Raw genomic sequence first — 27,769 nt, forward strand, 5'->3', positions numbered from 1 at the left:
CCCACGGGCATGCACGGGCACCCATCCGCACCCAGGGGTGTCCACGGGCGTGCATGGGGCGTGCACGGGGCGTCCACGGGCATCCACAGGCACCCAGGGGTGTCCATGGGCATGCACGGGATGTGCACAGGCACCCAGGGGTGTCCACGGGCACCCACCCGCACCCACGGGCATCCACGGGCACCCATCTGCACCCAGGGGCATCCGCGGGCGTGCATGGGGCGTGCACGGGGCATCCACGGGCACCCAGGGGTGTCCATGGGCATGCACGGGATGTGCATGGGCACCCACGGGCGTCCATGGGCACCCACGGGCACCCACCCGCGCCCAGGGGTGTCCACGGGCGTGCATGGGGCGTGCACGGGGCGTCCATGGGCACCCAACTGCACCCAGGGGTGTCCACGGGCACCCAGGGGTGTCCATGGGCGTGCATGGGGTGTGCATGGGCACCCACGGGCATCCACAGGCACCCACCTGCACCCACGGGCCTCCACGGGCACCCAAGTGCACCCACAGGCATGCACGGGGCGTGTGCAGGCACCCAGGGGTGTCCATGGGCACCCACGGGCATCCACGGGCACCCACCTGCACCCACGGGCATCCATGGGCACCCATGGGCACCCATCCGCACCAGGGGTGTCCATGGGCACCCACGGGTACCCACCTGCACCCACAGGCATCCACGGGCACCCAGGGGTGTCCACGGGCATGCACGGGGTGTGCACGGGCACCCAGGGGCACCCACGGGTGTCCGTGGACACGCACAGGGCACCCACGGGCGCGCAGCAGCAGGCACGCTGCATTGCACGAGCTGCACCGCATGCAGGGGCGCGACGCGTGCACGGCTGCAGTGTGCACACCTGCTTTGCACGCCCGCCGCGGCGTGCACACCCGCGTTGCACGCCCGGTGCTGCACACACACTGCAATGCACACCCGCCGCAGCGTGCACACCTGCTTTGCACGCTCGGTGCTGCACGCACACCACAATGCACACACGCTGCAGCGTGCACACCTGCTTTGCACGCTCGGTGCTGCACGCACACCACAATGCACACAGGCTGCAGCGTGCACACCTGCTTTGCACGCTCGGTGCTGCACACACACCGCAATGCACGCCCGCCGCAGCGTGCACACCCACATTGCACGCCCAGTGCTGCACACGCGCTGCAACGCACGCCCGCCGCAGCGTGCACACCTGCTTTGCACACTCGGTGCTGCACACACGCTGCAATGCACACACGCCGCAGCATGCACACCTGCAATGCACACCTGCCGTGGCGTGCACACCCGCATTGCACACTCGGTGCTGCACACACACTGCAATGCACACCCGCCGCAGCGTGCACACCCATGATGCACACTCGGTGCTGCACGCACACCACAATGCACACCCGCCGCAGCGTGCACACCCACGTTGCACGCCCGGTGCTGCACGCACACCACAATGCACACACGCTGCAGCGTGCACACCTGCTTTGCACACCCGGCACTGGTGCAACACACGCATGCCACAGCGTGCACACCCATGATGCACGCTCAGTGCTGCACACACGCCGCAACACACACCCGCCGCAGCGTGCACACCCACGTTGCACGCCCGGTGCTGCACGCACACCACAACGCACACACGCCGCAGCGTGCACACCTGCTTTGCACGCCCAGCACTGCGTGCACTGATGCAACACACGCATGCCACAGCGTGCACACCCATGATGCACGCCCGGTGCTGCACACACGCCGCAACACACGCCCGCCGCGGCGTGCACACCCGCGTTGCACGCCCGGTGCTGCACGCACACCACAACGCACACACGCCGCAGCGTGCACACCCGCATTGCACACCCGGTGCTGCACGCACACCGCAACACACACCCGCCGCAGCGTGCACACCCACGTTGCACGCCCGGTGCTGCACGCACACCACAACGCACACACGCCGCAGCGCGGGGGCGTTTTGGGGGGGCTCCCCTGACCTCCCCCCCCCCGCCAGGCGCTGCTGGACCTGGGGGGCTCCCCGAACTACAAGGACCGCCGGGGGCTGACGCCGCTCTACCACACGGCCATGGTGGGGGGGGACCCGCGCTGCTGCGAGCTGCTGCTCTACAACCGGGCGCACATCGGCACCGTCGACGAGAACGGCTGGCAGGAGATTCACCAGGTGGGCGCCCGGCACCCAGGGGTGCTGCGGCACCCAAGGGTGCAGCGGGGGGTGGGGGGTGGGGTGAGCGGGGCGGCTGTGCACAGCCAGGGTGGTGCGAGGGCTTGGGGGGGGGGGCTGGGGGTGTGCAGCCCGTGTGCGTCACGTGTGCATCGCATGTGCATCGCATGTGTATCCCATGTGCATCCTGTGTTCATCCTGCGTGCATCTCACATGCCTCACGTGTGTATCCCATGTGCATCCCGTGTGCACCCCGTGTGCATCCCGTGTGCACCCCGTGTGCGTGCAGCCCATGTGCATTGCGTGTGCATCCCGTGTGCATCCTGTGTTTGTCCTGCGTGCATCTTACATGCCTTGCGTGTATCCCGTCTGTATCCCGTGTGCATCCCGTGTGCATCCCGTGTGTATCCCGTCTGTATCCTGTGTGCATCCCGTGTGCATCCCGTGTGCATCCCGTGTGTATCCCGTCTGTATCCTATGTGCATCCCGTGTGCATCCCGTGTGCATCCCGTGTGTATCCCGTGTGCATCCCGTGTGCATCCCGTGTGTATCTCGTGTGCATCCTGAGTGCATCCCATGTGCATCCCGTGTGCATCCCATGTGCATCCCGTGTGTATCTCGTGTGCATCCTGTGTGCATCCCATGTGCATCCCGTGTGCATCCTGTGTGTATCCCGTCTGTATCCTGTGTGCATCCCGTGTGCATCCCATGTGCATCCTGTGTGTATCCCGTCTGTATCCTATGTGCATCCCGTGTGCATCCCGCGTGCATCCCATGTGCATCCCGTGTGCATCCCGTGTGTATCCCGTCTGTATCCTGTGTGCATCCCGTGTGCATCCCGTGTGTATCCTGTTTGTATCCCATGTGCATCCCGTGTGCATCCCGTGTGCATCCCATGTGCATCCTGTGTGCATCCCATGTGCATCCCATGTGCATCCCGTGTGCATCCCGCATGCATCCCGTGTGCATCCTGTGTGCATCCCATGTGCATCCCGTGTGCATCCCATGTGTATCCCATGTGAATCCCGTGTGAATCCCGTGTGCATCCCATGTGTATCCCGTGTGCATCCCATGTGTATCCCATGTACATCCTGTGTGCATCCCGTGTGCATCCCGCGTGCATCCCTTCTGTATCCTGTGTGCATCCCGTGTGCATTCCGTGTGTATCCTGTGTGCATCCCGTGTGTATCCCATGTGCATCCCGTGTGTGTGCCGTGTGCATTCCGTGTGCATCCCGTGTGTATCCCATGTGCATCCCGTGTGCATCCCGTGTGTGTGCCGTGTGCATCCCGTGTGCATCCCGTGTGCATCCCGCGTGCATCCCGCGTACACGCTGCGTGCACCCCACCTGCATCCTGCATGCACCTCGTGTGCACCCCGTGTGCGTGCCGGGTGCGTGCCGCGTGTGTGGGGACGGTGACGGTGACGGTGACGGTGGCGGGGACGGGGACGGGGCGCAGGCCTGCCAGCACGGCCACTCGCAGCACCTGGAGCACCTGCTCTTCTACGGGGCCGAGCCGGCGGCGCAGAACGCCTCGGGCAACACCGCGCTGCACATCTGCGCCCTCTACAACAAGGTGCCCCGGGGGGACGCGGGGGGACACGGGGGGGACAAGGGGACGTGGGGACGTGGGGAGACCTGGAGGGACATGAGGGACATGGGGGACATGGACATGGGGGATAAGGGCGACATGGACATGGAGGGACATGGGGGGACATGGGGGGACATGGAGGGACATGGGGGACATGGGGGACATGGAGGGACATGGGGGGACATGGGGGGACATGGGGGGACATGGGGGACATGGACATGGGGGGACATGGAGGGACATGGGACATGGAGGGACATGGGACATGGGGGGACATGGACATGGGGGACATGGGGGGACATGGGGTCATGGGGGACATGGGGGGACATGGGGGACATGGAGGGACATGGGACATGGGGGGACATGGAGGGACATGGGGTCATGGGGGACATGGGGGGACATGGAGGGACATGGGGGGACATGGGGTCATGGGGGACATGGGGGGACATGGAGGGACATGGAGGGACATGGGGGACATGGGGGGACATGGAGGGACATGGGGTCATGGGGGACATGGGGGGACATGGAGGGACATGGAGGGACATGGGGGGACATGGGGGACATGGAGGGACATGGGGGACATGGGGGGACATGGGGGACATGGGGGGACATGGAGGGACATGGAGGGACATGGGGGACATGGAGGGACATGAGGGACATGGAGGGACATGGGGGGACATGGGGGACATGGGGGACATGGGACATGGGGGGACATGGAGGGACATGGAGGGACATGGGAGGACATGGGGGACATGGGGGGACATGGAGGGACATGGAGGGACATGGGGGGACATGGGGGGACATGGAGGGACATGGAGGGACATGGAGGGACATGGGGGGACATGGGGGGACATGGAGGGACATGGGGGGACATGGAGGGACATGGGGGGACATGGGGGGACATGGAGGGACATGGGGGACATGGGGGGACATGGGACATGGGGGGACATGGAGGGACATGGAGGGACATGGGAGGACATGGGGGACATGGGGGGACATGGAGGGACATGGAGGGACATGGGGGGACATGGGGGGACATGGAGGGACATGGAGGGACATGGGGGGACATGGGGGGACATGGAGGGACATGGGGGGACATGGAGGGACATGGAGGGACATGGGGGGACATGGGGGACATGAGGGGACATGGGGGGACATGGAGGGACATGGGGGACATGGAGGGACATGGGACATGGGGGGACATGGAGGGACATGGGGGACATGGAGGGACATGGGACATGGGGGGACATGGAGGGACATGGGGGACATGGGGGGACATGGGGGACATGAGGGACATGGAGGGACATGGGGGGACATGGGGAGACATGGGGGGACATGGGGAGACATGGGGGGACACGGGGGGACACGGGGGGGACATGGGGACGTGGGGACGTGGGGAGACCTGGAGGGACATGAGGGACATGGACATGGGGGACATGGGGGGACATGGAGGGACATGGAGGGACATGAGGGACACGGAGGGACATGGAGGGACATGGGGGGACACGGAGGGACATGGACATGGGGGACATGGAGGGACATGGACATGGAGGGACATGAGGGACATGGGGGGACATGGAGGGACATGGGGGACATGGAGGGACATGGAGGGACATGGGGACGTGGGGGACATGGAGGGACATGGAGGGACATGGGGGGACATGGAGGGACATGGACATGGGGGACATGGAGGGACATGGACATGGAGGGACATGACGGACATGGGGGGACATGGAGGGACATGGGGGGACATGGGGGACATGGGGGGACATGGAGGGACATGGGGGACATGGGGGGACACGGAGGGACATGGGGGGACATGGAGGGACATGGGGGACATGGAGGGACATGGAGGGACATGGGGGACGTGGGGGACATGGAGGGACATGGGGGACATGGGGGGACACGGAGGGACATGGGGGGACATGGGGGGACATGGAGGGACATGGGGGACGTGGGGGACATGGAGGGACATGGGGGGACATGGGGGGACACGGAGGGACATGGACATGGGGGACATGGAGGGACATGGACATGGGGGACATCGGGGGACATGGAGGGACATGGGCAGATGTGGGGGGACATGGGGGGACATGGAGGGACATGGGGGGACATGGGGGACATGGGGAGACACAGGGGGACACAAGGGGACATGAGGGACATGGAGGGATGTGGAGAGACATGGGGGGACATGGGGGGGACATGGATATGGGGGGACATGGAGAGACGTGGGGGACATGGGGGGGACATGGATATGGGGGGACATGGAGAGACGTGGGGGACATGGGGGGACATGGGGGACGTGGGGGGGACACCGGGGGTCCAGGGGGCCCGTGGTGACGCGGTGGTGGCTCCCCCAGGAGAGCTGTGCCCGGATCCTGCTCTACCGCGGGGCCAACAAGGAGGTGAAGAACAACAGCGGGCAGACGCCCTTCCAGGTGTGTCCCCGTCCCCAGGTGTCCCCAAGGGTCCCCAAGGGTCCCCAAGGGTCCCCAGGGGGCTCCAGGGGGTTATGGGGTCCCAGGGGTTGTGGGAGGCTTTGGGGGGGCCGGGGGACATTGGGGTCTGCCTGGGCCCTGGTGGCACGCGGGGCCGTGGGGACAAGCTGCCCGTGTCCCCCCGCGTCCCGCCATGTCCCTCCGTGTCCCTGTGTCCCCCCAGGTCGCCGTCATCGCGGGGAACTTCGAGCTGGGGGAGCTCATCAAGAACCACCGCGACTCGGACGTGGGTGAGTCGGGGACGGGGGACACGGGGGACATGGAGGGACACGGGGGACATGGGGGGACATGGAGGGACATGGGGGTACAGGGGGGACATGGAGGGACATGGGGGACATGGGGGGACATGGAGGGACCTGGGGGTACAGGGGGGACATGGAGGGACATGGAGGGACATGGGGGACATGGGGGACACGGGGGACATGGGGGGACATGGGGGGACATGGGGGACACGGGGGACATGGGGGGACATGGAGGGACATGGGGGGACATGGGGGGACATGGAGGGACATGGGGGGACATGGGGGACACGGGGGACATGGGGGGACATGGAGGGACATGGAGGGACATGTCCCTCCTTGCTCTCCCTGCCCCATAGCTGCCCCACAGCTGCCCCATGGGTCCCTCCTCCACCCCGGGTGTCTCCCGACTGCCCCCCAGTGCCCTCCCTGCCCCACAGCTGCCCCATAGCTGCCCCCTGACAGCCCCCCAGTGCCCTCCCTGCCCCATAGCAGCCCCATGGGTGCCCCCAACAGCCCCCCAGTGCCCTCCCCGCCCCATAGCTGCCCCATAGCGGCCCCCGGTGCCCCCTGATGGCCCCCCAGTGCCCTCCCTGCCCCATAGCTGCCCCATAGCGGCCCCATGGGTGCCCCCAACAGCCTGCTAGTGCCCTCCCTGCCCCCTAGCTGCCCCCCGGGTGCCCCCTGATGGCCCCCCAGTGCCCTCCCTGCCCCATAGCTGCCCCATAGCGGCCCCATAGCTGCCCCATAGTGGCCCCCGGTGCCCCCCAACAGCCCCCCAGCGCCCTCCCCGCCCCATAGCTGCCCCATAGCTGCCCCATAGTGTCCCCCGGTGCCCCCTGACAGCCCCCCAGTGCCCTCCCCGCCCCATAGCAGCCCCATGGGTGCCCCCAACAGCCCCCCAGTGCCCTCCCCGCCCCATAGCTGCCCCATAGCTGCCCCATAGTGGCCCCCGGTGCCTGCTGACGGCCCCCCAGTGCCCTCCCCGCCCCATAGCTGCCCCATAGCTGCCCCATAGCTGCCCCATGGGCCCCCGGTGCCCGCTGACAGCCCCCCAGTGCCCTCCCCGCCCCATAGCTGCCCCATAGCTGCCCCATGGGCCCCCGGTGCCCGCTGACAGCCCCCCAGTGCCCTCCCCGCCCCATAGCAGCCCCATGGGTGCCCCCAACAGCCCCCCAGCGCCCTCCCCGCCCCATAGCTGCCCCATAGCTGCCCCATGGGCCCCCGGTGCCCGTTGACGGCCCCCCAGTGCCCTCCCCGCCCCATAGCAGCCCCATGGGTGCCCCCAACAGCCCCCCAGTGCCCTCCCCGCCCCATAGCTGCCCCATAGCTCCCCCTGACAGCCCCCCAGTGCCCTCCCTGCCCCATAGCTGCCCCATAGCGGCCCCATGGGTGCCCCCAACAGCCTGCTAGTGCCCTCCCTGCCCCCTAGCTGCCCCCCGGGTGCCCCCTGACGGCCCCCCAGTGCCCTCCCCGCCCCATAGCTGCCCCATAGCTGCTCCATAGCAGCCCCCGGTGCCCCCTGATGGCCCCCCAGTGCCCTCTCTGCCCCATAGCTGCCCCATAGCTGCCCCATAGCGGCCCCTGGTGCCTGATGACAGCCCCCCAGTGCCCTCCCTGCCCCCTAGCTGCCCCCTAGCTGCCCCATAGCTGCCCCATGGGCCCCCGGTGCCCGCTGATGGCCCCCCAGTGCCCTCCCTGCCCCATAGCTGCCCCATAGCGGCCCCCGGTGCCCCCTGACAGTCCCCCAGTGCCCTCCCCGCCCCATAGCAGCCCCATGGGTGCCCCCAACAGCCCCCCAGCGCCCTCCCCGCCCCATAGCTGCCCCATAGCTGCCCCATAGTGTCCCCCAGTGCCCCCTGACAGCCCCCCAGTGCCCTCCCCGCCCCATAGCAACCCCATGGGTGCCCCCAACAGCCCCCCAGTGCCCTCCCCGCCCCATAGCTGCCCCATAGCAGCCCCGTAGTGGCCCCCGGTGCCCCCCAACAGCCCCCCAGTGCCCTCCCCGCCCCATAGCTGCCCCCCAGCTGCCCCATGGGCCCCCAGTGCCCCCTGACAGCCCCCCAGTGCCCTCCCCGCCCCATAGCTGCCCCATGGGTGCCCCCAACAGCCCCCCAGTGCCCTCCCCGCCCCATAGCAGCCCCATGGGTGCCCCCAACAGCCCCCCAGCGCCCTCCCCGCCCCATAGCTGCCCCATAGCTGCCCCATAGCTGCCCCATAGTGTCCCCCAGTGCCCCCCAACAGCCCCCCAGCGCCCTCCCCGCCCCATAGCTGCCCCATAGCTGCCCCATGGGCCTCCGGTGCCCGCTGATGGCCCCCCAGTGCCCTCTCTGCCCCATAGCTGCCCCATAGCGGCCCCCGGTGCCCCCTGACAGTCCCCCAGTGCCCTCCCCGCCCCATAGCAGCCCCATGGGTGCCCCCAACAGCCCCCCAGTGCCCTCCCCGCCCCATAGCAGCCCCATGGGTGCCCCCAACAGCCCCCCAGTGCCCTCCCCGCCCCATAACTGCCCCATAGCTGCCCCATAGTGTCCCCCGGTGCCTGCTGACGGCCCCCCAGTGCCCTCCCCACCCCATAGCAGCCCCATGGGTGCCCCCAACAGCCCCCCAGTGCCCTCCCCGCCCCATAGCTGCCCCATGGGTGCCCCCAACAGCCCCCCAGCGCCCTCCCCGCCCCATAGCTGCCCCATAGCTGCCCCATAGCTGCCCCATAGTGTCCCCCAGTGCCCCCCAACAGCCCCCCAGCGCCCTCCCCGCCCCATAGCTGCCCCATAGCTGCCCCATGGGCCCCCGGTGCCCGCTGATGGCCCCCCAGTGCCCTCTCTGCCCCATAGCTGCCCCATAGCGGCCCCCGGTGCCCCCTGACAGTCCCCCAGTGCCCTCCCCGCCCCATAGCAGCCCCATAGCTGCCCCATAGCCGCCCCATGGCAGCCCCATGGGTGCCCCCAACAGCCCCCCAGCGCCCTCCCCGCCCCATAGCTGCCCCATAGCTGCCCCATAGCTGCCCCATAGTGTCCCCCGGTGCCGCCCAACAGCCCCCCAGCGCCCTCCCCGCCCCATAGCTGCCCCATAGCTGCCCCATAGCTGCCCCATGGGCCCCCGGTGCCCGCTGACGGCCCCCCAGTGCCCTCCCCGCCCCATAGCTGCCCCATAGCAGCCCCATGGGTGCCCCCAACAGCCCCCCAGTGCCCTCCCCGCCCCATAGCTGCCCCATAGCTGCCCCATAGCTGCCCCATAGTGGCCCCTGGTGCCCCCCAACAGCCCCCCAGCGCCCTCCCCGCCCCATAGCTGCCCCATAGCTGCCCCATAGCTGCCCCATGGGCCCCCGGTGCCCGCTGACGGCCCCCCAGTGCCCTCCCCGCCCCATAGCTGCCCCATAGCAGCCCCATGGGTGCCCCCAACAGCCCCCCAGTGCCCTCCCCGCCCCATAGCTGCCCCATAGCTGCCCCATAGCTGCCCCATAGTGGCCCCTGGTGCCCCCCAACAGCCCCCCAGCGCCCTCCCCGCCCCATAGCTGCCCCATAGCTGCCCCATAGCTGCCCCATGGGCCCCCGGTGCCCGCTGACGGCCCCCCAGTGCCGTTCCAGGAGAGCCCCCAGTTCGCGGGCCGGCGCCGCGAGGGGCCCCGGGGGCTGCCGCTGCCGCGGGCGCTGCTGCGCGCCAACAGCGACGCGGGGCCGGGGGCCGAGCGGGGCCCCCGCGGCCCCCCCGGCGCCCCCGCCGCCCCCCGCGGCCCCCCCGGCACCCTGCGCAGCGCCAGCAGCCCCCGGGGCGCCCGCGCCCGCTCGCCCTCCCGGCCCCGGCACCCCGACGACGCCCGGCCCCGGCAGCCCCGCGGCCGCCCCAGGTACCGCCCCGGACGCCGGGGCCCCTTTGGGTGGGGGGGGGTGCACCCGGACGCCGGGGCGCCTTTGGGTGGGGGGGGAACCCGGACGCCGGGGCGCCTTTGGGTGGGTGGGGGGCCTGGATGCCTGGGCCCCTTTGGGTAGGGGGGGGACCCAGATGCCTGGGCCCCTTTGTGGGTGGGGGGACCCGGACGCCTGGGCCCCTTTGGGTGGGGGGGGAACCCGGACACCGGGGCCCCTTTGGGGGTGTGAGGGGGTGCACCCGGACGCTGGGGCCCCTTTGGGGGTGGGGGTGGGGGTGCACCCGGACGCCGGGGCCCCTTCGGGGGTGCGGGGGGTGCACCCGGCCGCCGGGGCGCCTTTGGGTGGGGGGGGGACCCAGATGCCTGGGCCCCTTTGTGGGTGGGGGGACCCGGACGCCTGGGCCCCTTTGGGTGGGGGGGGGGACCTGGACGCCGGGGCCCCTTTGGGTGGGGGGGGGGACCTGGATGCCTGGGCCCCTTTGTGGGTGGGGGAACCCGGACGCCGGGGTCCCTTTGGGGGTGTGGGGGGGGGTGCACCCGGACGCCGGGGCCCCTTCGGGGGTGCAGGGGGTGCCTGGACGCCTGGGCCCCTTTGGGTGGGGGGGGGAACCCAGATGCCTGGGCCCCTTTGGGGGTGGGGGGGGTACCCGGACGCCTGGGCCCCTTTGGGTGGGGGGGGGAACCCAGATGCCTGGGCCCCTTTGGGGGTGGGGGGGGTACCCGGACGCCTGGGCCCCCTTGGGCGGGGGGGGGGGCACCCAGACACCTGCGTCCCCTGGGGAGGGGCTCGGATGGCTGGGACCACTGTGGGTGGGGGGGGCACCCAGACGCCTGGGCCCTTTGTGGGGGGGCACCCGGATGCCTGGGCCCTTTGTGGGGGGGGGGGAACTGGAACCTTGGGGGTTCAGGACACCTGGGCCCTTGGCAGGGGGGGCACCCAGATGCCTGGGCCCCTTGGGGGGGGGGGGCCCTGGGTCCCTTTGGGTGGCGGATGCTGGGTGCCCGGACGCCTGGGTCCCTTGGAGGCTGGCGGGGCGGGGGGGGGGGAAACGGCGGGCCTGGGCCCCCCCCCCCCCGGCTGCCCCGGAGCCGCCCGGACGCCTGGGTGCTGGCGGCGGCAGCTCGAGCGGCTTCGCCCGGGAGCCGGGGCCCGGCGGGACCCTCAACAGCCGCGGGGTGAAGCGGAAGCTCTACTCGGCGGTGCCCGGCCGCACCTTCATGGCCGTGAAGCCCTACCAGGCCCAGGGCGACGGCGAGCTCTCGCTCAGCAAGGGCGAGAAGATCAAGGGTAGGCGCCCGGACGCCGGGGCCCCTGCCGGGGACGGGGGGGGGTGTGGGGGGTGGGTGCCCCGCGCGCCCGGGGCTGGGCTTGGTGGGGGGGGCGGTTGTGGGTGTCCCGGACGCCTGGGTCCCTGGTTGGGAGGGGTGTTGGGTGCCCCCGGACGCCTGGGCCCATGATGTTGGGCGCCCCGGACGCCTGGGCCCATGGTTGGGAAGGGTTTTGGGTGCTCCCGAACGCCTGGGTCCATGGTTTGGAAGGGTTTTGGGTGCCCCGGACGCCTGGGCCCATGGTTGGGAAGGGTTTTGGGTGCCCCGGATGCCTGGGCCCATGGTTGGGAGGGGTGTTGGGCGCCCCGGACGCCTGGGCCCATGGTTGGGAGGGGTGTTGGGTGCCCCGGACGCCTGGGTCCCTGATTTGGAAGGGTTTTGGGTGCTCCCGGACGCCTGGGTCCCTGATTGGGAAGGGTTTTGGGTGCCCCGGACGCCTGGGTCCCTGGTTGGGAAGGGTTTTGGGTGCTCCCGGACGCCTGGGCCCATGGTTGGGAAGGGTTTTGGGTGCCCCGGACGCCTGGGCCCATGGTTGGGAAGGGTTTTGGGTGCTCCCGAACGCCTGGGTCCATGGTTTGGAAGGGTTTTGGGTGCCCCGGACGCCTGGGCCCATGGTTGGGAGGGGTGTTGGGTGCTCCCGAACGCCTGGGCCCATGGTTTGGAAGGGTATTGGGTGCCCCGGACGCCTGGGCCCGTGGTTGGGAGGGGTGTTGGGTGCCCCCGGACGCCTGGGCCCGTGGTTGGGAGGGGTATTGGGTGCCCCTGGACGCCTGGGCCCATGGTTGGGAGGGGTGTTGGGTGCCCCGGACGCCTGGGCCCATGGTTGGGAAGGGTTTTGGGTGCCCCCGGACGCCTGGGCCCATGGTTGGGAAGGGTGTTGGGTGCTCCCGGACGCCTGGGCCCATGGTTGGGAGGGGTGTTGGGTGCCCCGGACGCCTGGGCCCATGGTTGGGAAGGGTTTTGGGTGCCCCGGACGCCTGGGCCCATGGTTGGGAGGGGTGTTGGGTGCTCCCGGACGCCTGGGCCCATGGTTGGGAGGGGTGTTGGGTGCCCCCGGACGCCTGGGCCCATGGTTGGGAGGGGTGTTGGGTGCCCCCGGACGCCTGGGCCCATGGTTGGGAAGGGTTTTGGGTGCCCCGGACGCCTGGGCCCATGGTTGGGAAGGGTGTTGGGTGCTCCCGGACGCCTGGGCCCATGGTTGGGAGGGGTGTTGGGTGCCCCGGACGCCTGGGCCCATGGTTGGGAAGGGTTTTGGGTGCCCCGGACGCCTGGGCCCATGGTTGGGAGGGGTGTTGGGTGCTCCCGGACGCCTGGGCCCATGGTTGGGAGGGGTGTTGGGTGCCCCCGGACGCCTGGGCCCATGGTTGGGAGGGGTGTTGGGTGCCCCCGGACACCTGGGCCCATGGTTGGGAAGGGTTTTGGGTGCCCCGGACGCCTGGGTCCATGGTTGGGAGGGGTATTGGGTGCCCCGGACGCCTGGGCCCATGGTTGGGAAGGGTTTTGGGTGCCCCGGACGCCTGGGTCCCTGGTTGGGAGGGGTGTTGGGTGCTCCCGGACGCCTGGGCCCATGATGTTGGGCGCCCCGGACGCCTGGGTCCCTGGTTTGGAAGGGTTTTGGGTGCTCCCGGATGCCTGGGTCCCTGGTTGGGAGGGGTGTTGGGTGCCCCCGGACGCCTGGGCCCATGATGTTGGGTGCCCCGGACGCCTGGGTCTGTGGTTGGGAAGGGTTTTGGGTGCCCCCGGACGCCTGGGCCCATGGTTGGGAAGGGTTTTGGGTGCCCCGGACGCCTGGGCCCATGGTTGGGAAGGGTTTTGGGTGCCCCAGACGCCTGGGCCCATGGTTGGGAAGGGTTTTGGGTGCTCCCGGACGCCTGGGCCCATGGTTGGGAGGGGTTTTGGGTGCCCCGGACGCCTGGGTCTGTGGTTGGGAAGGGTTTTGGGTGCCCCGGACGCCTGGGCCCATGGTTGGGAGGGGTGTTGGGTGCTCCCGGACGCCTGGGCCCATGATGTTGGGTGCCCCGGACGCCTGGGCCCGTGGTTGGGAGGGGTGTTGGGTGCCCCGGACGCCTGGGCCCATGGTTGGGAAGGGTTTTGGGTGCTCCCGGACGCCTGGGTCCCTGGTTGGGAAGGGTGTTGGGTGCCCCGGACGCCTGGGTCCCTGGTTGGGAGGGGTTTTGGGTGCCCCGGACGCCTGGGCCCATGGTTGGGAAGGGTTTTGGGTGCTCCCGGACGCCTGGGTCCCTGGTTGGGAAGGGTTTTGGGTGCCCCGGATGCCTGGGCCCATGGTTGGGAGGGGTGTTGGGTGCCCCCGGATGCCTGGGCCCATGGTTGGGGGGGTATTGGGTCCCCCTGGACGCCTGGGCCCATGGTTGGGAGGGGTGTTGGGTGCCCCGGACGCCTGGGCCCATGATGTTGGGTGCCCCGGACGCCTGGGTCCCTGGTTGGGCGGGGTGTTGGGGTTTGGGGGTGTTTTGGGACAGTTTGGGCGGGTTTTGAGGGGCTTTGGGGTGGTTGGGGGGGGCTGTGGGGGTGCGGGGGTTTGGGGCAGTTTTGGGGTGGTTTTGGGGGGGTTTGGGGGTGGTTTTTGGGGGGCTTTGGGGCGGTTTGGGGGGCTGCAGGGGCTTTGGGGTGACTTTGGGGCGTTTTGGGGTGGTTTTGGGGCGGTTTGAGGGGGCTTTGGGGCAGTTTTGGGGGCACAGGGGCTTTGGGGTGACATTGGGGAGTTCAGGGGGGCATTTGGGGTGACATTGGGGCGTGGGGGGGGCGTTTGGGGTGACGTTGGGGCATTTTGGGGGGCGTTTGGGGTGACACTGGGGCGTTCGGGGGGGCGCGGGGGCTTTGGGGTGACATTGGGGCGTCGGGGGGGCGTTTGGGGTGACGTTGGGGCGTTTGGGGGGCGCGGGGGCTTTGGGGTGACGTTGGGGTGTCGGGGGGGCATTTTGGGTGACGTTGGGGCATTTGGGGGGGCGTTTGGGGTGACGTTGGGGCGTTCGGGGGGCACAGGGGCTTTGGGGTGACATTGGGGCGTGGGGGGGGCGTTTGGGGTGACGCTGGGGTGTCGGGGGGGCGTTTGGGGTGACGTTGGGGCGTCGGGGGGGCGTTTGGGGTGACGTTGGGGCGTGTTGGTGTGGTTTGGGGGGGTTTTGGGGGGCTTTGGGGTGGTTTTGGGGGCGCGGGGGCTTTGGGGTGACGTTGGGGTGTCGGGGGGGCATTTTGGGTGACATTGGGGCATTTGGGGGGGCTTTGGGGTGACGTTGGGGCGTGGGGGGGGCGTTTGGGGTGACGTTGGGGCGTCGGGGGGGCGTTTGGGGTGACGTTGGGGCGTTCGGGGGGGCGCGGGGGCTTTGGGGTGACATTGGGGCGTCGGGGGGGCGTTTGGGGTGACGCTGGGGCGTCGGGGGGGCATTTGGGGTGTCGGGGCGTTCGGGGGGGGCGTGGGGGCTTTGGGGTGACGTTGGGGCGTGGGGGGGGCGTTTGGGGTGACGTTGGGGCGTTCGGGGGGGCGCGGGGGCTTTGGGGTGACGTTGGGGCGTGGGGGGGGCGTTTGCGGTGACGTTGGGGCATGGGGGGGGCGTTTGGGGTGACGCTGGGGCGTCGGGGGGGCGTTTGGGGTGACGTTGGGGCGTGTTGGTGTGGTTTTGGGGGGTTTGGGGGGGCTTTGGGGTGGTTTTGGGGGCGCGGGGACTTTGGGGTGACGTTGTGGCGTCGGGGGGGCATTTGGGGTGACGTTGGGGCATTCGGGGGGGCGTGGGGGCTTTGGGGTGACGTTGGGGCGTGGGGGGGTGTTTGGGGTGACGTTGGGGCGTTCGGGGGGGCACGGGGGCATTTGGGGTGACGTTGGGGTGTCGGGGGGGCTTTGGGGTGACGGGGCGTCGGGGGGCTTTGGGGTGACGTTGGGGCGTGTTGGTGTGGTTTTGGGGGGGTTTTGGGGGGCTTTGGGGTGGTTTTGGGGGCGCGGGGGCTTTGGGGTGACGTTGGGGTGTGGGGGGGGCGTTTGGGGTGACGCTGGGGTGTCGGGGGTGCGTCGGGGGGGCGTTTGGGGTGACGTTGGGGCATGGGGGGGGCATTTGGGGTGACGGGGCGTGTTGGTGTGGTTTTGGTGTGGTTTTGGGGGGCTTTGGGGTGGTTTTGGGGGCGCGGGGGCTTTGGGGTGACGCTGGGGTGTCGGGGGGGCATTTGGGGTGACGCTGGGGTGTCGGGGGGGGCCGCAGTGCTCAGCGTGGGCGAGGGCGGCTTCTGGGAGGGCCAGGCCAAGGGCCGCGTCGGCTGGTTCCCCTCCGACTGCGTCGAGGAGGTGCCCGCCCGGACCCCCGACGGCAAGGCGGGTACGGGACCCCCCCGACCGGGACCCCCCCAGAGTGGGACCCCCTAATGGGACCCCCCCGTGGGACCCCCCAAAATGGGACCCCCTAATGGGACCCCCCCCGTGGGACCCCCCAAAATGGGACCCCTAATGGGACCCCCTAATGGGACCCCCTAATGGGACCCCCCCTCAATGGGACCCCCCAAAATGGGACCCCTAATGGGACCCCCCCTCAATGGGACCCCCCAAAATGGGACCCCTAATGGGACCCCCTAATGGGACCCCCTAATGGGACCCCCCTCAATGGGACCCCCCAAAATGGGACCCCTAATGGGACCCCCCCTCAATGGGACCCCCCAAAATGGGACCCCCAATGGGACCCCCTAATGGGACCCCCCCCCAGTGGGACCCCCCCAAAATGGGACCCCCAATGGGACCCCCCAATGGGACCCCCCCTCAATGGGACGCCCCAAAATGGGACCCCCAATGGGACCCCCTAATGGGACCCCCCCAGTGGGACCCCCCCAAAATGGGACCCCCAATGGGACCCCCAGTGGGACCCCCTAATGGGACCCCCCCCTCAATGGGACCCCCCAAAATGGGACCCCTAATGGGACCCCCCCTCAATGGGACCCCCCAAAATGGGACCCCTAATGGGACCCCCTAATGGGACCCCCCCGTGGGACCCCCCAAAATGGGACCCCCTAATGGGACCCCCCCTCAATGGGACCCCCCCAGTGGGACCCCCAATGGGACCCCCCAATGGGACCCCCCCTCAATGGGACCCCCCAAAATGGGACCCCCAATGGGACCCCCTAATGGGACCCCCCCCGTGGGACCCCCCAAAATGGGACCCCCAATGGGACCCCCCCTCAATGGGACCCCCCAAAATGGGACCCCTAATGGGACCCCCCCTCAATGGGACCCCCCAAAATGGGACCCCCAATGGGACCCCCTAATGGGACCCCCCCCAGTGGGACCCCCCAAAATGGGACCCCCAAAATGGGACCCCCAATGGGACCCCCTAATGGGACCCCCCCCAGTGGGACCCCCCAAAATGGGACCCCCAATGGGACCCCCTAATGGGACCCCCCCCCAGTGGGACCCCCCCCAATGGAACCCCCAAGCCAGGACCCTCTAATGGGACCCCCAAATTGGGGCCCCCCCCCATGGGACCCCCCCTTAAATGGGACCCGCCCCAGTGGGACCCCCTCCAGTGGGACCCCCCCAAAATGGAACCCCCTAATGGGATCTCCAATGGGACCCCCAATGGGACCCCCACCCCCAGTGGGCCCCCCCATGGGTCTCCCCTCAATGGGACCCCCCAAATTGGGACCCCTCCCCAATGAGGACCCCGAAATTGGGCCCCCCCAAATAGGCCCCCCCATAGGACCCCCCCAAAATGGGACCCCCTAATGGGACCCCCAATGGGACCTCACCCCCAGTGGGACCCTCCCCATGGGCCCCCCCTCACTGGGCCCCCCAAACCAGGACCCCCAAATTGGGCCCCCCAAAATGGGATTCTCCTGTGGGACCCCAAGACTGGGACCCTCAAATGGGACCTCCCCAATGGGACCCCCCCACCCCAAAATGAAACCCCCCCTTGGGACCCCAAAACTGGGACCCCCCCAAATGGGACCCCCCCCCCGTGGGACCCCCCATGGGACCCCAAAACTGAGACCCCCCCCAGCGGGACCCCCCTCAATGGGACCCCATTATGCGACCCCTCCCCTTTGGACCCCATTATGGGACCCCCCCCATGGAACCTCATTATGGGACCCCCCCAAATTGGGACCCCCCCAAAATGGGACCCCCCCATCCCTTTTGGGGTGCTGGGACCCCCCGACCCCCCTTTGGGGGTGCTGGGCCCCCCCCGATCCCTGGGTTTGGGGTGCTGGGACTCCCCGATCCCCCCTTTCGGGGTGCTGGGACCCCCCATATCCCTGTTTTTGGGGTGCTGGCCCCCCCCGAGCCCCGTTTCGGGGTGCTGGGCCCCCCCCAATCCCCCATTCCCGGGTGCTGGGCCCCCCAGATCCCCATTTTTGGGGTGCCGGGCCCCCCCCGACCCCCCTTTGGGGGTGCTGGCCCCCCCCGATCCCTGGGTTTGGGGTGCTGGGACCCCCCGATCCCCCCTTTCGGGGTGCTGGGACCCCCCATATCCCTGTTTTTGGGGTGCTGGCCCCCCCCGAGCCCCGTTTCGGGGTGCTGGGCCCCCCCAATCCCCCATTCCCGGGTGCTGGGCCCCCCCGATCCCCATTTTTGGGGTGCCGGGCCCCCCCCGACCCCCCTTTGGGGGTGCTGGGCCCCCCCAATCCCTGGGTTTGGGGTGCTGGGACCCCCCGATCCCCCCTTTCGGGGTGCTGGGACCCCCCAATCCCCCATTCCCGGGTGCTGGGCCCCCCCGATCCCCATTTTTGGGGTGCCGGGCCCCCCCCGACCCCCCTTTGGGGGTGCTGGGCCCCCCCGATCCCTGGGTTTGGGGTGCTGGGACCCCCCGACCCCCTGTTTCGGGGTGCTGGGACCCTCCCAATCCCCCATTCCCGGGTGCTGGGCCCCCCCGATCCTCATTTTTGGGGTGCCGGGCCCCCCCGACCCCCCTTTGGGGGTGCTGGCCCCCCCCGATCCCTGGGTTTGGGGTGCTGGGACCCCCCGATCCCCCCTTTCGGGGTGCTGGGACCCCCCAATCCCCCATTCCCGGGTGCTGGGCCCCCCCGATCCCCATTTTTGGGGTGCAGGGCCCCCCCGACCCCCCTTTGGGGGTGCTGGGCCCCCCCCGATCCCTGGGTTTGGGGTGCTGGGACCCCCCATATCCCTGTTTTTGGGGTGCTGGCCCCCCCCCGAGCCCCGTTTCGGGGTGCTGGGCCCCCCCAATCCCCCATTCCCGGGTGCTGGCCCCCCCCGATCCCTGGGTTTGGGGTGCTGGGACCCCCCAACCCCCTGTTTCGGGGTGCCGGGCCCCCCCCCGACGCGCCGGCGCCCGCAGAGAGCCGCAGCGACAAGGCCAAGCGCCTCTTCCGACACTACACGGTCGGCTCCTACGACAGCTTCGACGCCCCCAGGTGAGACCCCCCCCCCCCGAAACGCCCCCCCACCCAGCCCAGACCCCCCCCAAACCCTCCCGGGTCCCCAGACCCCTAAACCACCCCAAAATGCCCCAAAACGCCCCCCCAGAACCTACCAAAACGCCCCTGAACTGTCCCAAATCCCCCAAATCCTCCAGACTCCCCCCAAAAATCCACCCCAGAACCCCCCCAAACCCCCCCGAACCCTCCCAAATCCCCAACCCCCCCAAATCCCCCCCAAACACCCCAAAATGCACCCCCGGAGCCCCCCCAACCCTCCCAAATCCCCAAACACCCCAAATCCCCCCAAACACCCCCAAAATCCACCCCAGACCCCCCCAAATCCCCCCAAACACCCTCAAAACCCACCCCAGAACCCTCCTAAATCCCCAAACTCACTAAAATGCCCCAATCTGCCCCCAAAAAACACCCCTGGAGCCCCCCAAATCCCCCCCAACCCCCCCCCGAGCCCCCCAAATGCCCCAAATCCCCCCAAATGCCCCAAATCCCCCCAAATCCTCCAAATCCCCCCCAAGCCCCCCAAACCCTGCAAATCTCCCTGAAATCCCCCAAACTGCCCCCAATCCCCCCCGAAATCCCCCCAAATGGCCCCAAATCCCCCCCAAATCCCCCCAAATCTCCCCAAATCCCCCCAAACCTCCCCAAATCCCCCAAACTGCCCCCAAATCCCCCCAAATCTCCCCAAATCCCTCCAAATTGCCCCAAATCCCCCCAAACTGCCCCCAATCCCCCCCGAAATCCCCCCAAATGGCCCCAAATCCCCCCCAAATCCCCCCAAATCTCCCCAAATCCCTCCAAATTGCCCCAAATCCCCCCAAACTGCCCCCAAATCCCCCCAAGTCTCCCAAATCCCCCCCAAATCGCCCAAATCCCCCCAAATTGCCCCAAACCACCCCAAATCCCTCCAAATTGCCCCAAATCCCCCCAAACTGCCCCCAAATCCCCCCAAGTCTCCCAAATCCCCCCCAAATCACCCAAATCCCCCCAAATTGCCCCAAACCACCCCAAATCCCTCCAAATTGCCCCAAATCCCCCCAAACTGCCCCCAAATCCCCCCAAGTCTCCCAAATCCCCCCCAAATCGCCCAAATCCCCCCAAATTGCCCCAAACCACCCCAAATCCCTCCAAATTGCCCCAAATCCCCCCAAACTGCCCCCAAATCCCCCTAAACTGCCCCAAATCCCTCCAAATTGCCCCAAATCCCCCCAATTCCCCTCAAATCCTCCCAATCCCCCCAAACCGCCCCAAATCCCCCCAAACCGCCCCCCACCCCCCCTCCCCAGCCCCCCCCAAGCCCCGCCCGGACGCCTGGGCCCCTCCCGCGGCAGGGGGGGGCGGGGGGGGGCCGGGGCCCCCCCGGGACCTGGCCCGTTTCCGTGTCCGTCCTTGAGCGTGTCGCGGGGGGGGCTGTGCACGCGTGTGCACACGCGTGTGCCCCCCCTTCCCCCCCCCGGCGCGACCCACATCGCGGCGGCGCGGCGGCTGCGGGGGGCCGGGGGGCACCCATGGGTGCTGCGGGACCCCCCCGGCGGCGCCATGGGGCCCGAGGAGCCCGGGTGAGTCGGGCTGGGGGGGGCGGCTGGTTGTGGGGCAGATGGGGAGGGGGCAGTTGTGGGGCTGGGGGGCAATTGGGGGGTTGGGGGGCAGATGGGGAGGGGGCAGTTGTGGGGCTGGGGGGCAATTGGGGGGTTGGGGGGCAGATGGGGAGGGGGCAGTTGGGGGGCTGGGGGGGCAATTGGGGGCAGCTGGGGGGGATGTGGGGCAGCTGGCAGTGGGGCTGGGGGGCTATGGGGCAGTCGAGGGGGCAGTTGTGGGGCTGGGGGCAACGGGGGGGCTCTGGGGCGATTGATATTGGGGTGTTGGGGCAATTGGGGGGTTCGGGGGGGCTGTGGGGTAGTGGGGGGGCTGTGGGGCAGTTGGGGGGCAATGGGGCAGTTGGACTAGTGGGGCAGTTGGGGGGTCAATGGGGTAGGTGGGGGGGCTGTGGGGCAGTTGGGGGGCAATGGGGCAGGTGGGGGCTATGAGGGGAGCTATGGGGCGGTTAGGGGGCAATGGGGCAGTTGAGGACTATGGGGGGGAGCTATGGGGCAGTTGGGGGGCAATGGGGCAGTTGAGGACTATGGGGCAGGTGGGGGCTATGGGGGGAGCTATGGGGCAGTTGGGGGGGCAGTGGGGCAGGTGGGGGCAATGGGGCAGGTGGGGGCTATGGGGGAGCTATGGGGCAGTTGGGGGGCAATGGGGCAGTTGAGGACTATGGGGCAGGTGGGGGCTATGGGGGGAGCTATGGGGCAGTTGGGGGGGCAATGGGGCAGGTGGGTGCTATGGGGCAGTTGGGGACTATGGGGAGGAGCTATGGGGCAGTTGGGGGGCAGTGGGGCAGGTGGGGGCAATGGGGCAGGTGGGGCTATGGGGGAGCTATAGGGCAGTTGGGGGGCAATGGGGCAGGTGGGGGGCAATGAGGCAGGTGAGGCTATGGGGCAGTTGAGGACTATGGGGGGAGCTATGGGGCAGTTCGGGGGCAATGGGGCAGCTGAGGACTGTGGGGCAGGTGGGGGCTATGGGGGGAGCTATGGGGCAGTTGGGGGGCAATGGGGCAGGTGGGGGGCTATGGGGCAGGTGGGGACTATGGGGAGGAGCTATGGGGCAGTTGGGGGGGCAGTGGGGCAGGTGGGGGCAATGGGGCAGGTGGGGCTATGGGGGAGCTATGGGGCAGTTGAGGGGCTATGGGGCAGGTGGGGCTATGGGGGAGCTATGGGGCAGTTGGGGGGCAATGGGGCAGGTGGGGGCAATGGGGCAGGTGGGGCTATGGGGGGGAGCTATGGGGCAGTTGAGGGGCAATGGGGCAGGTGGGGCTATGGGGGAGCTATGGGTCAGTTGGGGGGGCAATGGGGCAGGTGGGGACTATGGGGGGAGCTATGGGGCAGTTGGGGGCAATGGGGCAGTTGAGGGGCAATGGGGCAGGTGGGGGGGCAATGGGTCAGTTGGGGGGGCAATGGGGCAGTTGGGGACTATGGGGGGAGCTATGGGGCAGGTGGGGGGCAATGGGGCAGGTGGGGGGCAATGGGGCAGGTGGGGACTATGGGGGGAGCTATGGGGCAGTTGGGGGGCAGTGGGGCAGGTGGGGACTATGGGGGGGAGCTATGGGGCAGTTAGGGGGGCAATGGGGCAGGTGGGGACTATGGGGGGGAGCTATGGGGCAGTTGGGGGCAATGGGGCAGGTGGGGGGGCAATGGGGCAGGTGCGCCGCCCCACACATGTCCACGCGTGACCTCCCGTGCGCGACCCCCCCCGCGCGTCCTCATGTCCCCCCCTCCCCGGCATGACCCGGCGCGTGACCCGGGATGGTGTTTTGGGGTCTCCAGGCTGGTTTTGGGGTCACTTGCCTGGTTTGGGGGTTCTTGGCCTCATTTTGGGGTCCCCGTGACGGTTTTGGGGGTCTCAGGTTTGATTTTGGGGTTCCTGGTCTAGTTTTGGGTCCCCGTGACAGTTTTGGGGGGTCTAAGGTTTGGTTTTGGGGTTCCTGGTCTAGTTTTGGGTCCCCGTGACGGTTTTGGGGGGTCTCAGGTTTGGTTTTGGGGTTCCTGGTCTAGTTTTGGGTCCCCGTGACGGTTTTGGGGGGGTCTAAGGTTTGGTTTTGGGGTTCCTGGTCTAGTTTTGGGTCCCCGTGACGGTTTTGGGGGTCTCAGGTTTGGTTTTGGGGTTCCTGGTCTAGTTTTGGGTCCCCGTGACGGTTTTGGGGGGTCTAAGGTTTGGTTTTGGGGGTCCCGGTCTGGTTTCGGTGTCACCATGATGGTTTTGGGGGTCACTCGCCCAGTTTTGGGGGTCCCGGTCTGGTTTTGGGGTCCCCATGACGGTTTTGGTCTCTGTGGTGATTTTGAGGTTCTCAGTCTGGTTTTGGGGGTCTGGTGATGGCTTTGGGGGGCCCCAGGCTGGTTGTGGGGTCCCCAGGATGGTGTTTTGGGGTCTCCAGGCTGGTTTTGGGGTCACCTGGCTGCTTTGGAGGTTCTCGGACTCATTTGGGGGTCTCCAGGCTGGTTTTGGGGTCACCTGGCTGCTTTGGGGGTTCTCAGCCTCATTTGGGGGTCTCCAGGCTGGTTTTGGGGTCACCTGGCTGATCTGGGGGCTCTCATTCTAGTTTTGGGGTCCTCATGATGAGTTTTGGGGGTCCCCTTGACGTTTTTGGAGGTCCCTGTGATGATCTTGGGGTTCTCAGTCTGGTTGTGGGCTCCTCGTGATGGTTTTGGGGGGTCTCTGGGCTGTTTTTGATGTCCTCGTGATGGTTTTGGGGGGTCTCTGGGCTGTTTTGGGGGTTCTCATGCTGGTTTGGGGGGTCCTAGGCTGGGTTTGGGGTCCCTGGGATGGTTGAGGGGGGCTTGGGGCTAGTTCTGGGGTCCCCGTCATGGATTGGGGGGTCTCCAGTTTGGTTTCGAGGTTCTCAGTCTGGTTTTGGGGGGTTCTGAGCCTGATTTGGGGGTCACCAGGCTGGTTTGGGGGTCACCTGATGGTGTTTTGGGGTCTCCGGTCTGTCTTGGGGGTCCTCAGTCAATTTTGGGGTCCCTGGACTGGTTTTGGGGGGTCTCAGGCTGGTTTTGGGAGGGTCTCAGGCTGGTTTTGGGGGGTCTCGGGCTGGTTTGAGGGACCCCAGTTGAGTTTTGGGGTCCCCAGGCTGGTTTTGGGGTCCCTGGGCCGACTCGGGGGGGGGGGTCGGTGTCCCCCCGCCTCTGGCTCCGACACCGGCGTCTGGATTTGGGGCGCCCCGGCTCCGGGTCCTTTTCGGGTGCCCCGGCCGGTTTCGGGGTCCCCCTCGCACGGCCGGCGCTGGGACCGAGCCGGTGCCAAAACTGGATCCGGTGCCGAAACTGGATCCGACCCTGGGTCCGATCCCGGTGCTGATCCTGGATCCGATGCTGGTGCTGGTGCTGGCGCGGGTGCTGGCGCCGGTGCAGCCCCGGGTGCACCCATGGGTGCAGCTCTCGGTGCGGGTGCAGGAGCTGATGCAGCCCCGGGTGCACCCATGGGTGCAGCTCTCGGTGCGGGTGCTGGCGCCGGTGCAGCCCCGGGTGCACCCATGGGTGCAGCTCTCGGTGCGGGTGCAGGTGCAGGTGCAGCTGCGGGTGCAGGAATTGCTGTGGGTGCTGGAGCCGGGGCAGATGTGGGTGCAGGTGCCAGAGCTGCTGCAGCCCCGGCTGCAGCGATGGGTGCTGATGCCGGAGCCGGTGCAGCCCTGGGTGCAGCAATGGCTGCAGGAGCGGGTGCAGGAGCCGGTGCAGTGATGGGTGCCGATGCCAGAGCCGGTGCAGCAATGGGTGCAGCGATGGGTGCAGTGATGGGTGCTGATGCAGCAGCAGGTGCAGCCCCGGGTGCAGCAGTGGGTGCAGGAGCCGGTGCAGGAGCGGGCGCTGATGCTGGCGTGGGTGCAGGAGCCAGTGCAGTGATGGGTGCTGATGCCGGAGCCGGTGCAGCACCAGGTGCAGGAGTTGGTGCAGGAGCCGGTGCAGCGATGGGTGCTGATGCTGGAGCCGGTGCAGCCCTGGGTGCAGCCTGGGTGCAGCAATGGGTGCAGGAGCCGGTGCAGCGGCAGGTGCCAATGCCGGAGCCGGTGCAGCCCTGGGTGCAGCCCCGGGTACAGCGATGGGTGCAGTGATCGGTGCTGATGCTGGAGCTGGTGCAGCCCCGGGTGCAACGATGGGTGCAGGAGCCGGTGCAGTGATCGGTGCTGATGCTGGAGCCGGTGCAGCCCTGGGTGCAGCAATGGGTGCAGGAGCCGGTGCAGTGATGGGTGCCGATGCCGGAGCCGGTGCAGCCCTGGGTGCAGGAGTTGGTGCAGCCCTGGGTGCAGCAGTGGGTGCAGCAGTGGGTGCAGGAGCCAGTGCAGTGATGGGTGCTGATGCTGGAGCCGGTGCAGCACCGGGTGCAGCCTGGGTGCAGCAATGGGTGCAGGAGCCAGTGCAGTGATGGGTGCTGATGCTGGAGTCGGTGCAGCCCTGGGTGCAGCAGTGGGTGCAGGAGCTGGTGCAGCGATGGGTGCTGATGCCGGAGCCAGTGCAGCACCAGGTGCAGGAGTTGGTGCATCCCTGGGTGCAGCAATGGGTGCAGCGATGGGTGCAATGGTGGGTGCTGATGCTGGAGCCGGTGCAGCCCTGGGTGCAGCCCTGGGTGCAGCAATAGGTGCAGCGATGGGTGCAGCGATGGGTGCCGATGCCGGAGCCGGTGCAGCCCTGGGTGCAGCCCTGGGTGCAGCCCCGGGTGCAGGCCCGGGTGCAGCGATGGGTGCAGTGATGGGTGCTGATGCTGGAGCCGGTGCAGCCCCGGGTGCAGCAATGGGTGCAGGAGCCGGTGCAGTGATGGGTGCCGATGCCGGAGCCGGTGCAGCCCCGGGTGCAGCCCTGGGTGCGGCGGCGGGTGCAGGCCCGGGTGCAGCGATGGGTGCAGCGGCGGGTGCCGATGCCGGAGCCGGTGCAGCACCGGGTGCAGCCTGGGTGCAGCAATGGGTGCAGGAGCCGGTGCAGCGGCGGGTGCCAATGCCGGAGCCGGTGCAGCCCCGGGTGCAGGCCTGGGTGCAGCAGTGGGTGCAGGAGCCGGTGCAGCGGCGGGTGCCGATGCTGGAGCCGGTGCAGCCCTGGGTGCAGGCCTGGGTGCAGCAGTGGGTGCAGGAGCCAGTGCAGCGGCGGGTGCCAATGCCGGAGCCAGTGCAGCACCGGGTGCAGCAATGGGTGCAGGAGCGGGTGCAGCGGCGGGTGCCGATGCTGGAGCCGGTGCAGCACCGGGTGCAGGCCTGGGTGCAGCGATGGGTGCAGCAATGGGTGCAGGAGCCGGTGCAGCGGCGGGCACCGCTCCGTCGGCGGGTGCCACCCGGGCCGGGCGCCGGCGCCGAAGGGGTTACGCGGCTCCGTCACGGCTCCGTCAGCGGCGGCGGGCGGCGGGTGGCGGCGGGTGGCGGCGGGTGGCGGCGGGCGGCGGCGGCGGGTGCCGCGGGCGCGGGGGGCGCCGGGGGCGGCGGGGGGGGCCGGCGATGCGGCAGGGCGGGTGGCCATGGCCCAGCGGGGCGACCCGCGCCCCGGCTCGGCCCCGCTCTCCTCCAGCTGGCCCGCGCTGGGGCCCCGCCGCCGCAGCGTCTGGTACATCTACAGGTAGGGCCACCGGCACCGGTGACACCGGTGACACCGGTGGCACCGGTGGCACCGGTGGCACCGCCGCGGCCTCCGGGCGCCCCCCCCTCCCACCGCCCCGGCCTGCAGCCCCTCGGCTCCGGCGTCACCTCGGCGTCCACCATCCCCTCGGCTTCGGTGTCCCCTCGGCTTCGGTGTCCCCTCGGTTTCGGTGTCCCCATGCTCTCGGTGTCCCCTCGGCCCTGCTGTCCCCGGTTTCGGCGTCCCCGGTTTCGGCGTCCCCTGGGCCCTGCCATGTCCATCTTGTCCCCCCCCCCCCGGCTCCGTGTCCCCGGCTCCGGCGTCACCTCGGCGTCCACCATCCCCTCGGCTTCGGTGTCCCCTCGGTTTTGGTGTCCCCTCGGCCCTGCTGTCCCCGGTTTCGGTGTCCCCGGTTTCGGCGTCCCCTGGGCCCTGCCATGTCCGTCTTGTCCCCCCCCCCCCCGGCTCCGTGTCCCCGGCTCCGGCGTCACCTCGGCGTCCACCATCCCCTCGGCTTCGGTGTCCCCTCGTTTTCGGTGTCCCCATGCTCTCGGTGTCCCCTCGGCCCTGCTCTCCCCGGTTTCGGTGTCCCCGGTTTCGGCGTCCCCGGTTTCGGCGTCCCCTGGGCCCTGCCATGTCCGTCGTGTCCCCCCTCCCCCGGCTCTGTGTCCCCGGCTCCGGCGTCACCTCGGCGTCCACCATCCCCTCGGCTTCGGTGTCCCCTCGGCTTCGGTGTCCCCATGCTCTCGGTGTCCCCTCGGCCCTGCTGTCCCCGGTTTCGGCGTCCCCGGTTTCGGTGTCCCCTGGGCCCTGCCATGTCCGTCTTGTCCCCCCCCCCCGGCTCCGTGTCCCCGGCTCCGGCGTCACCTCGGCCGTGACGTCCCCGGCTCCGGCCTCCCCCGGCTCTGGTGGCCCCTGGTTTTGGTGGCCCCCAGCTCTGGTGGCCCCCCCGGCTCCGGTGTCCCCCGGTTTTGGTGTCCTCTCGGTTGTGCCACCCCCCCCCAAGTTTGAGTGTCCCCCCCAGTTTAGGTGTCCCCATGGTTTTAATGTCCCCCCAGCTCCGGCGTCCCCAGGTTTCAGTGTCCCCTCGGTTGTGCCACCCCCCCCTCAAGTTTTGGTGTCCCCCCAGTTTGGGTGTCCCCATGGGTCTGATGTCCCCCCCCAGCTTGTGTCCCCTTGGCTCCAGCATCCCCCAGTTTCAGTGTCCCCTCGGTCGTGCCACCCCCCCCCAAGTTTTGGTGTCCCCCCGGTTTCAGTGTCCCCGTGGTTTTGGTGTCCCCCCCAGTTTGGGTGTCCCCATGGTTTTGGTGTCCCCCCAGCTCCGGCGTCCCCAGGTTTCAGTGTCCCCTCAGTCGTGCCACCCCCCCCACAAGTTTTGGTGTCCCCCCAGTTTTGGTGTCCCCATGGGTCTGATGTCCCCCCCAGTTTGGGTGTCCCTGTGGTTCTGGTGTCCCCCCAGCTCCGGCGTCCCCAGGTTTCAGTGTCCCCTCGGTTGTGCCACCCCCACCCCCAAGTTTTGGTGTCCCCCCAGTTTGGGTGTCCCCATGGGTCTGATGTCCCCCCCCAGCTTGTGT

At 69.0% G+C, this 27,769-nt stretch overlaps 1 protein-coding gene across 1 annotated transcript in view; it reads left to right on the forward strand.

Moving 5' to 3' along the window:
* SHANK1 (SH3 and multiple ankyrin repeat domains 1) overlaps positions 1–27,769 on the forward strand; it is a 62,983-nt gene that overhangs the window by 16,579 nt on the left and 18,635 nt on the right. The window contains exons 7-14 of the mRNA XM_064499538.1: positions 1,992–2,159; positions 3,620–3,736; positions 6,109–6,186; positions 6,410–6,476; positions 10,059–10,329; positions 11,472–11,638; positions 15,891–16,004; positions 18,966–19,041. Of these exons, the coding sequence (XP_064355608.1) occupies positions 1,992–2,159; positions 3,620–3,736; positions 6,109–6,186; positions 6,410–6,476; positions 10,059–10,329; positions 11,472–11,638; positions 15,891–16,004; positions 18,966–19,041 (1,058 nt within the window). The remainder of the gene's footprint in view (positions 1–1,991; positions 2,160–3,619; positions 3,737–6,108; positions 6,187–6,409; positions 6,477–10,058; positions 10,330–11,471; positions 11,639–15,890; positions 16,005–18,965; positions 19,042–27,769) is intronic.

Source organism: Dromaius novaehollandiae, chromosome 31 (genome assembly GCF_036370855.1).
Source record: "Dromaius novaehollandiae isolate bDroNov1 chromosome 31, bDroNov1.hap1, whole genome shotgun sequence".
Lineage (NCBI taxonomy): Eukaryota > Metazoa > Chordata > Aves > Casuariiformes > Dromaiidae > Dromaius > Dromaius novaehollandiae.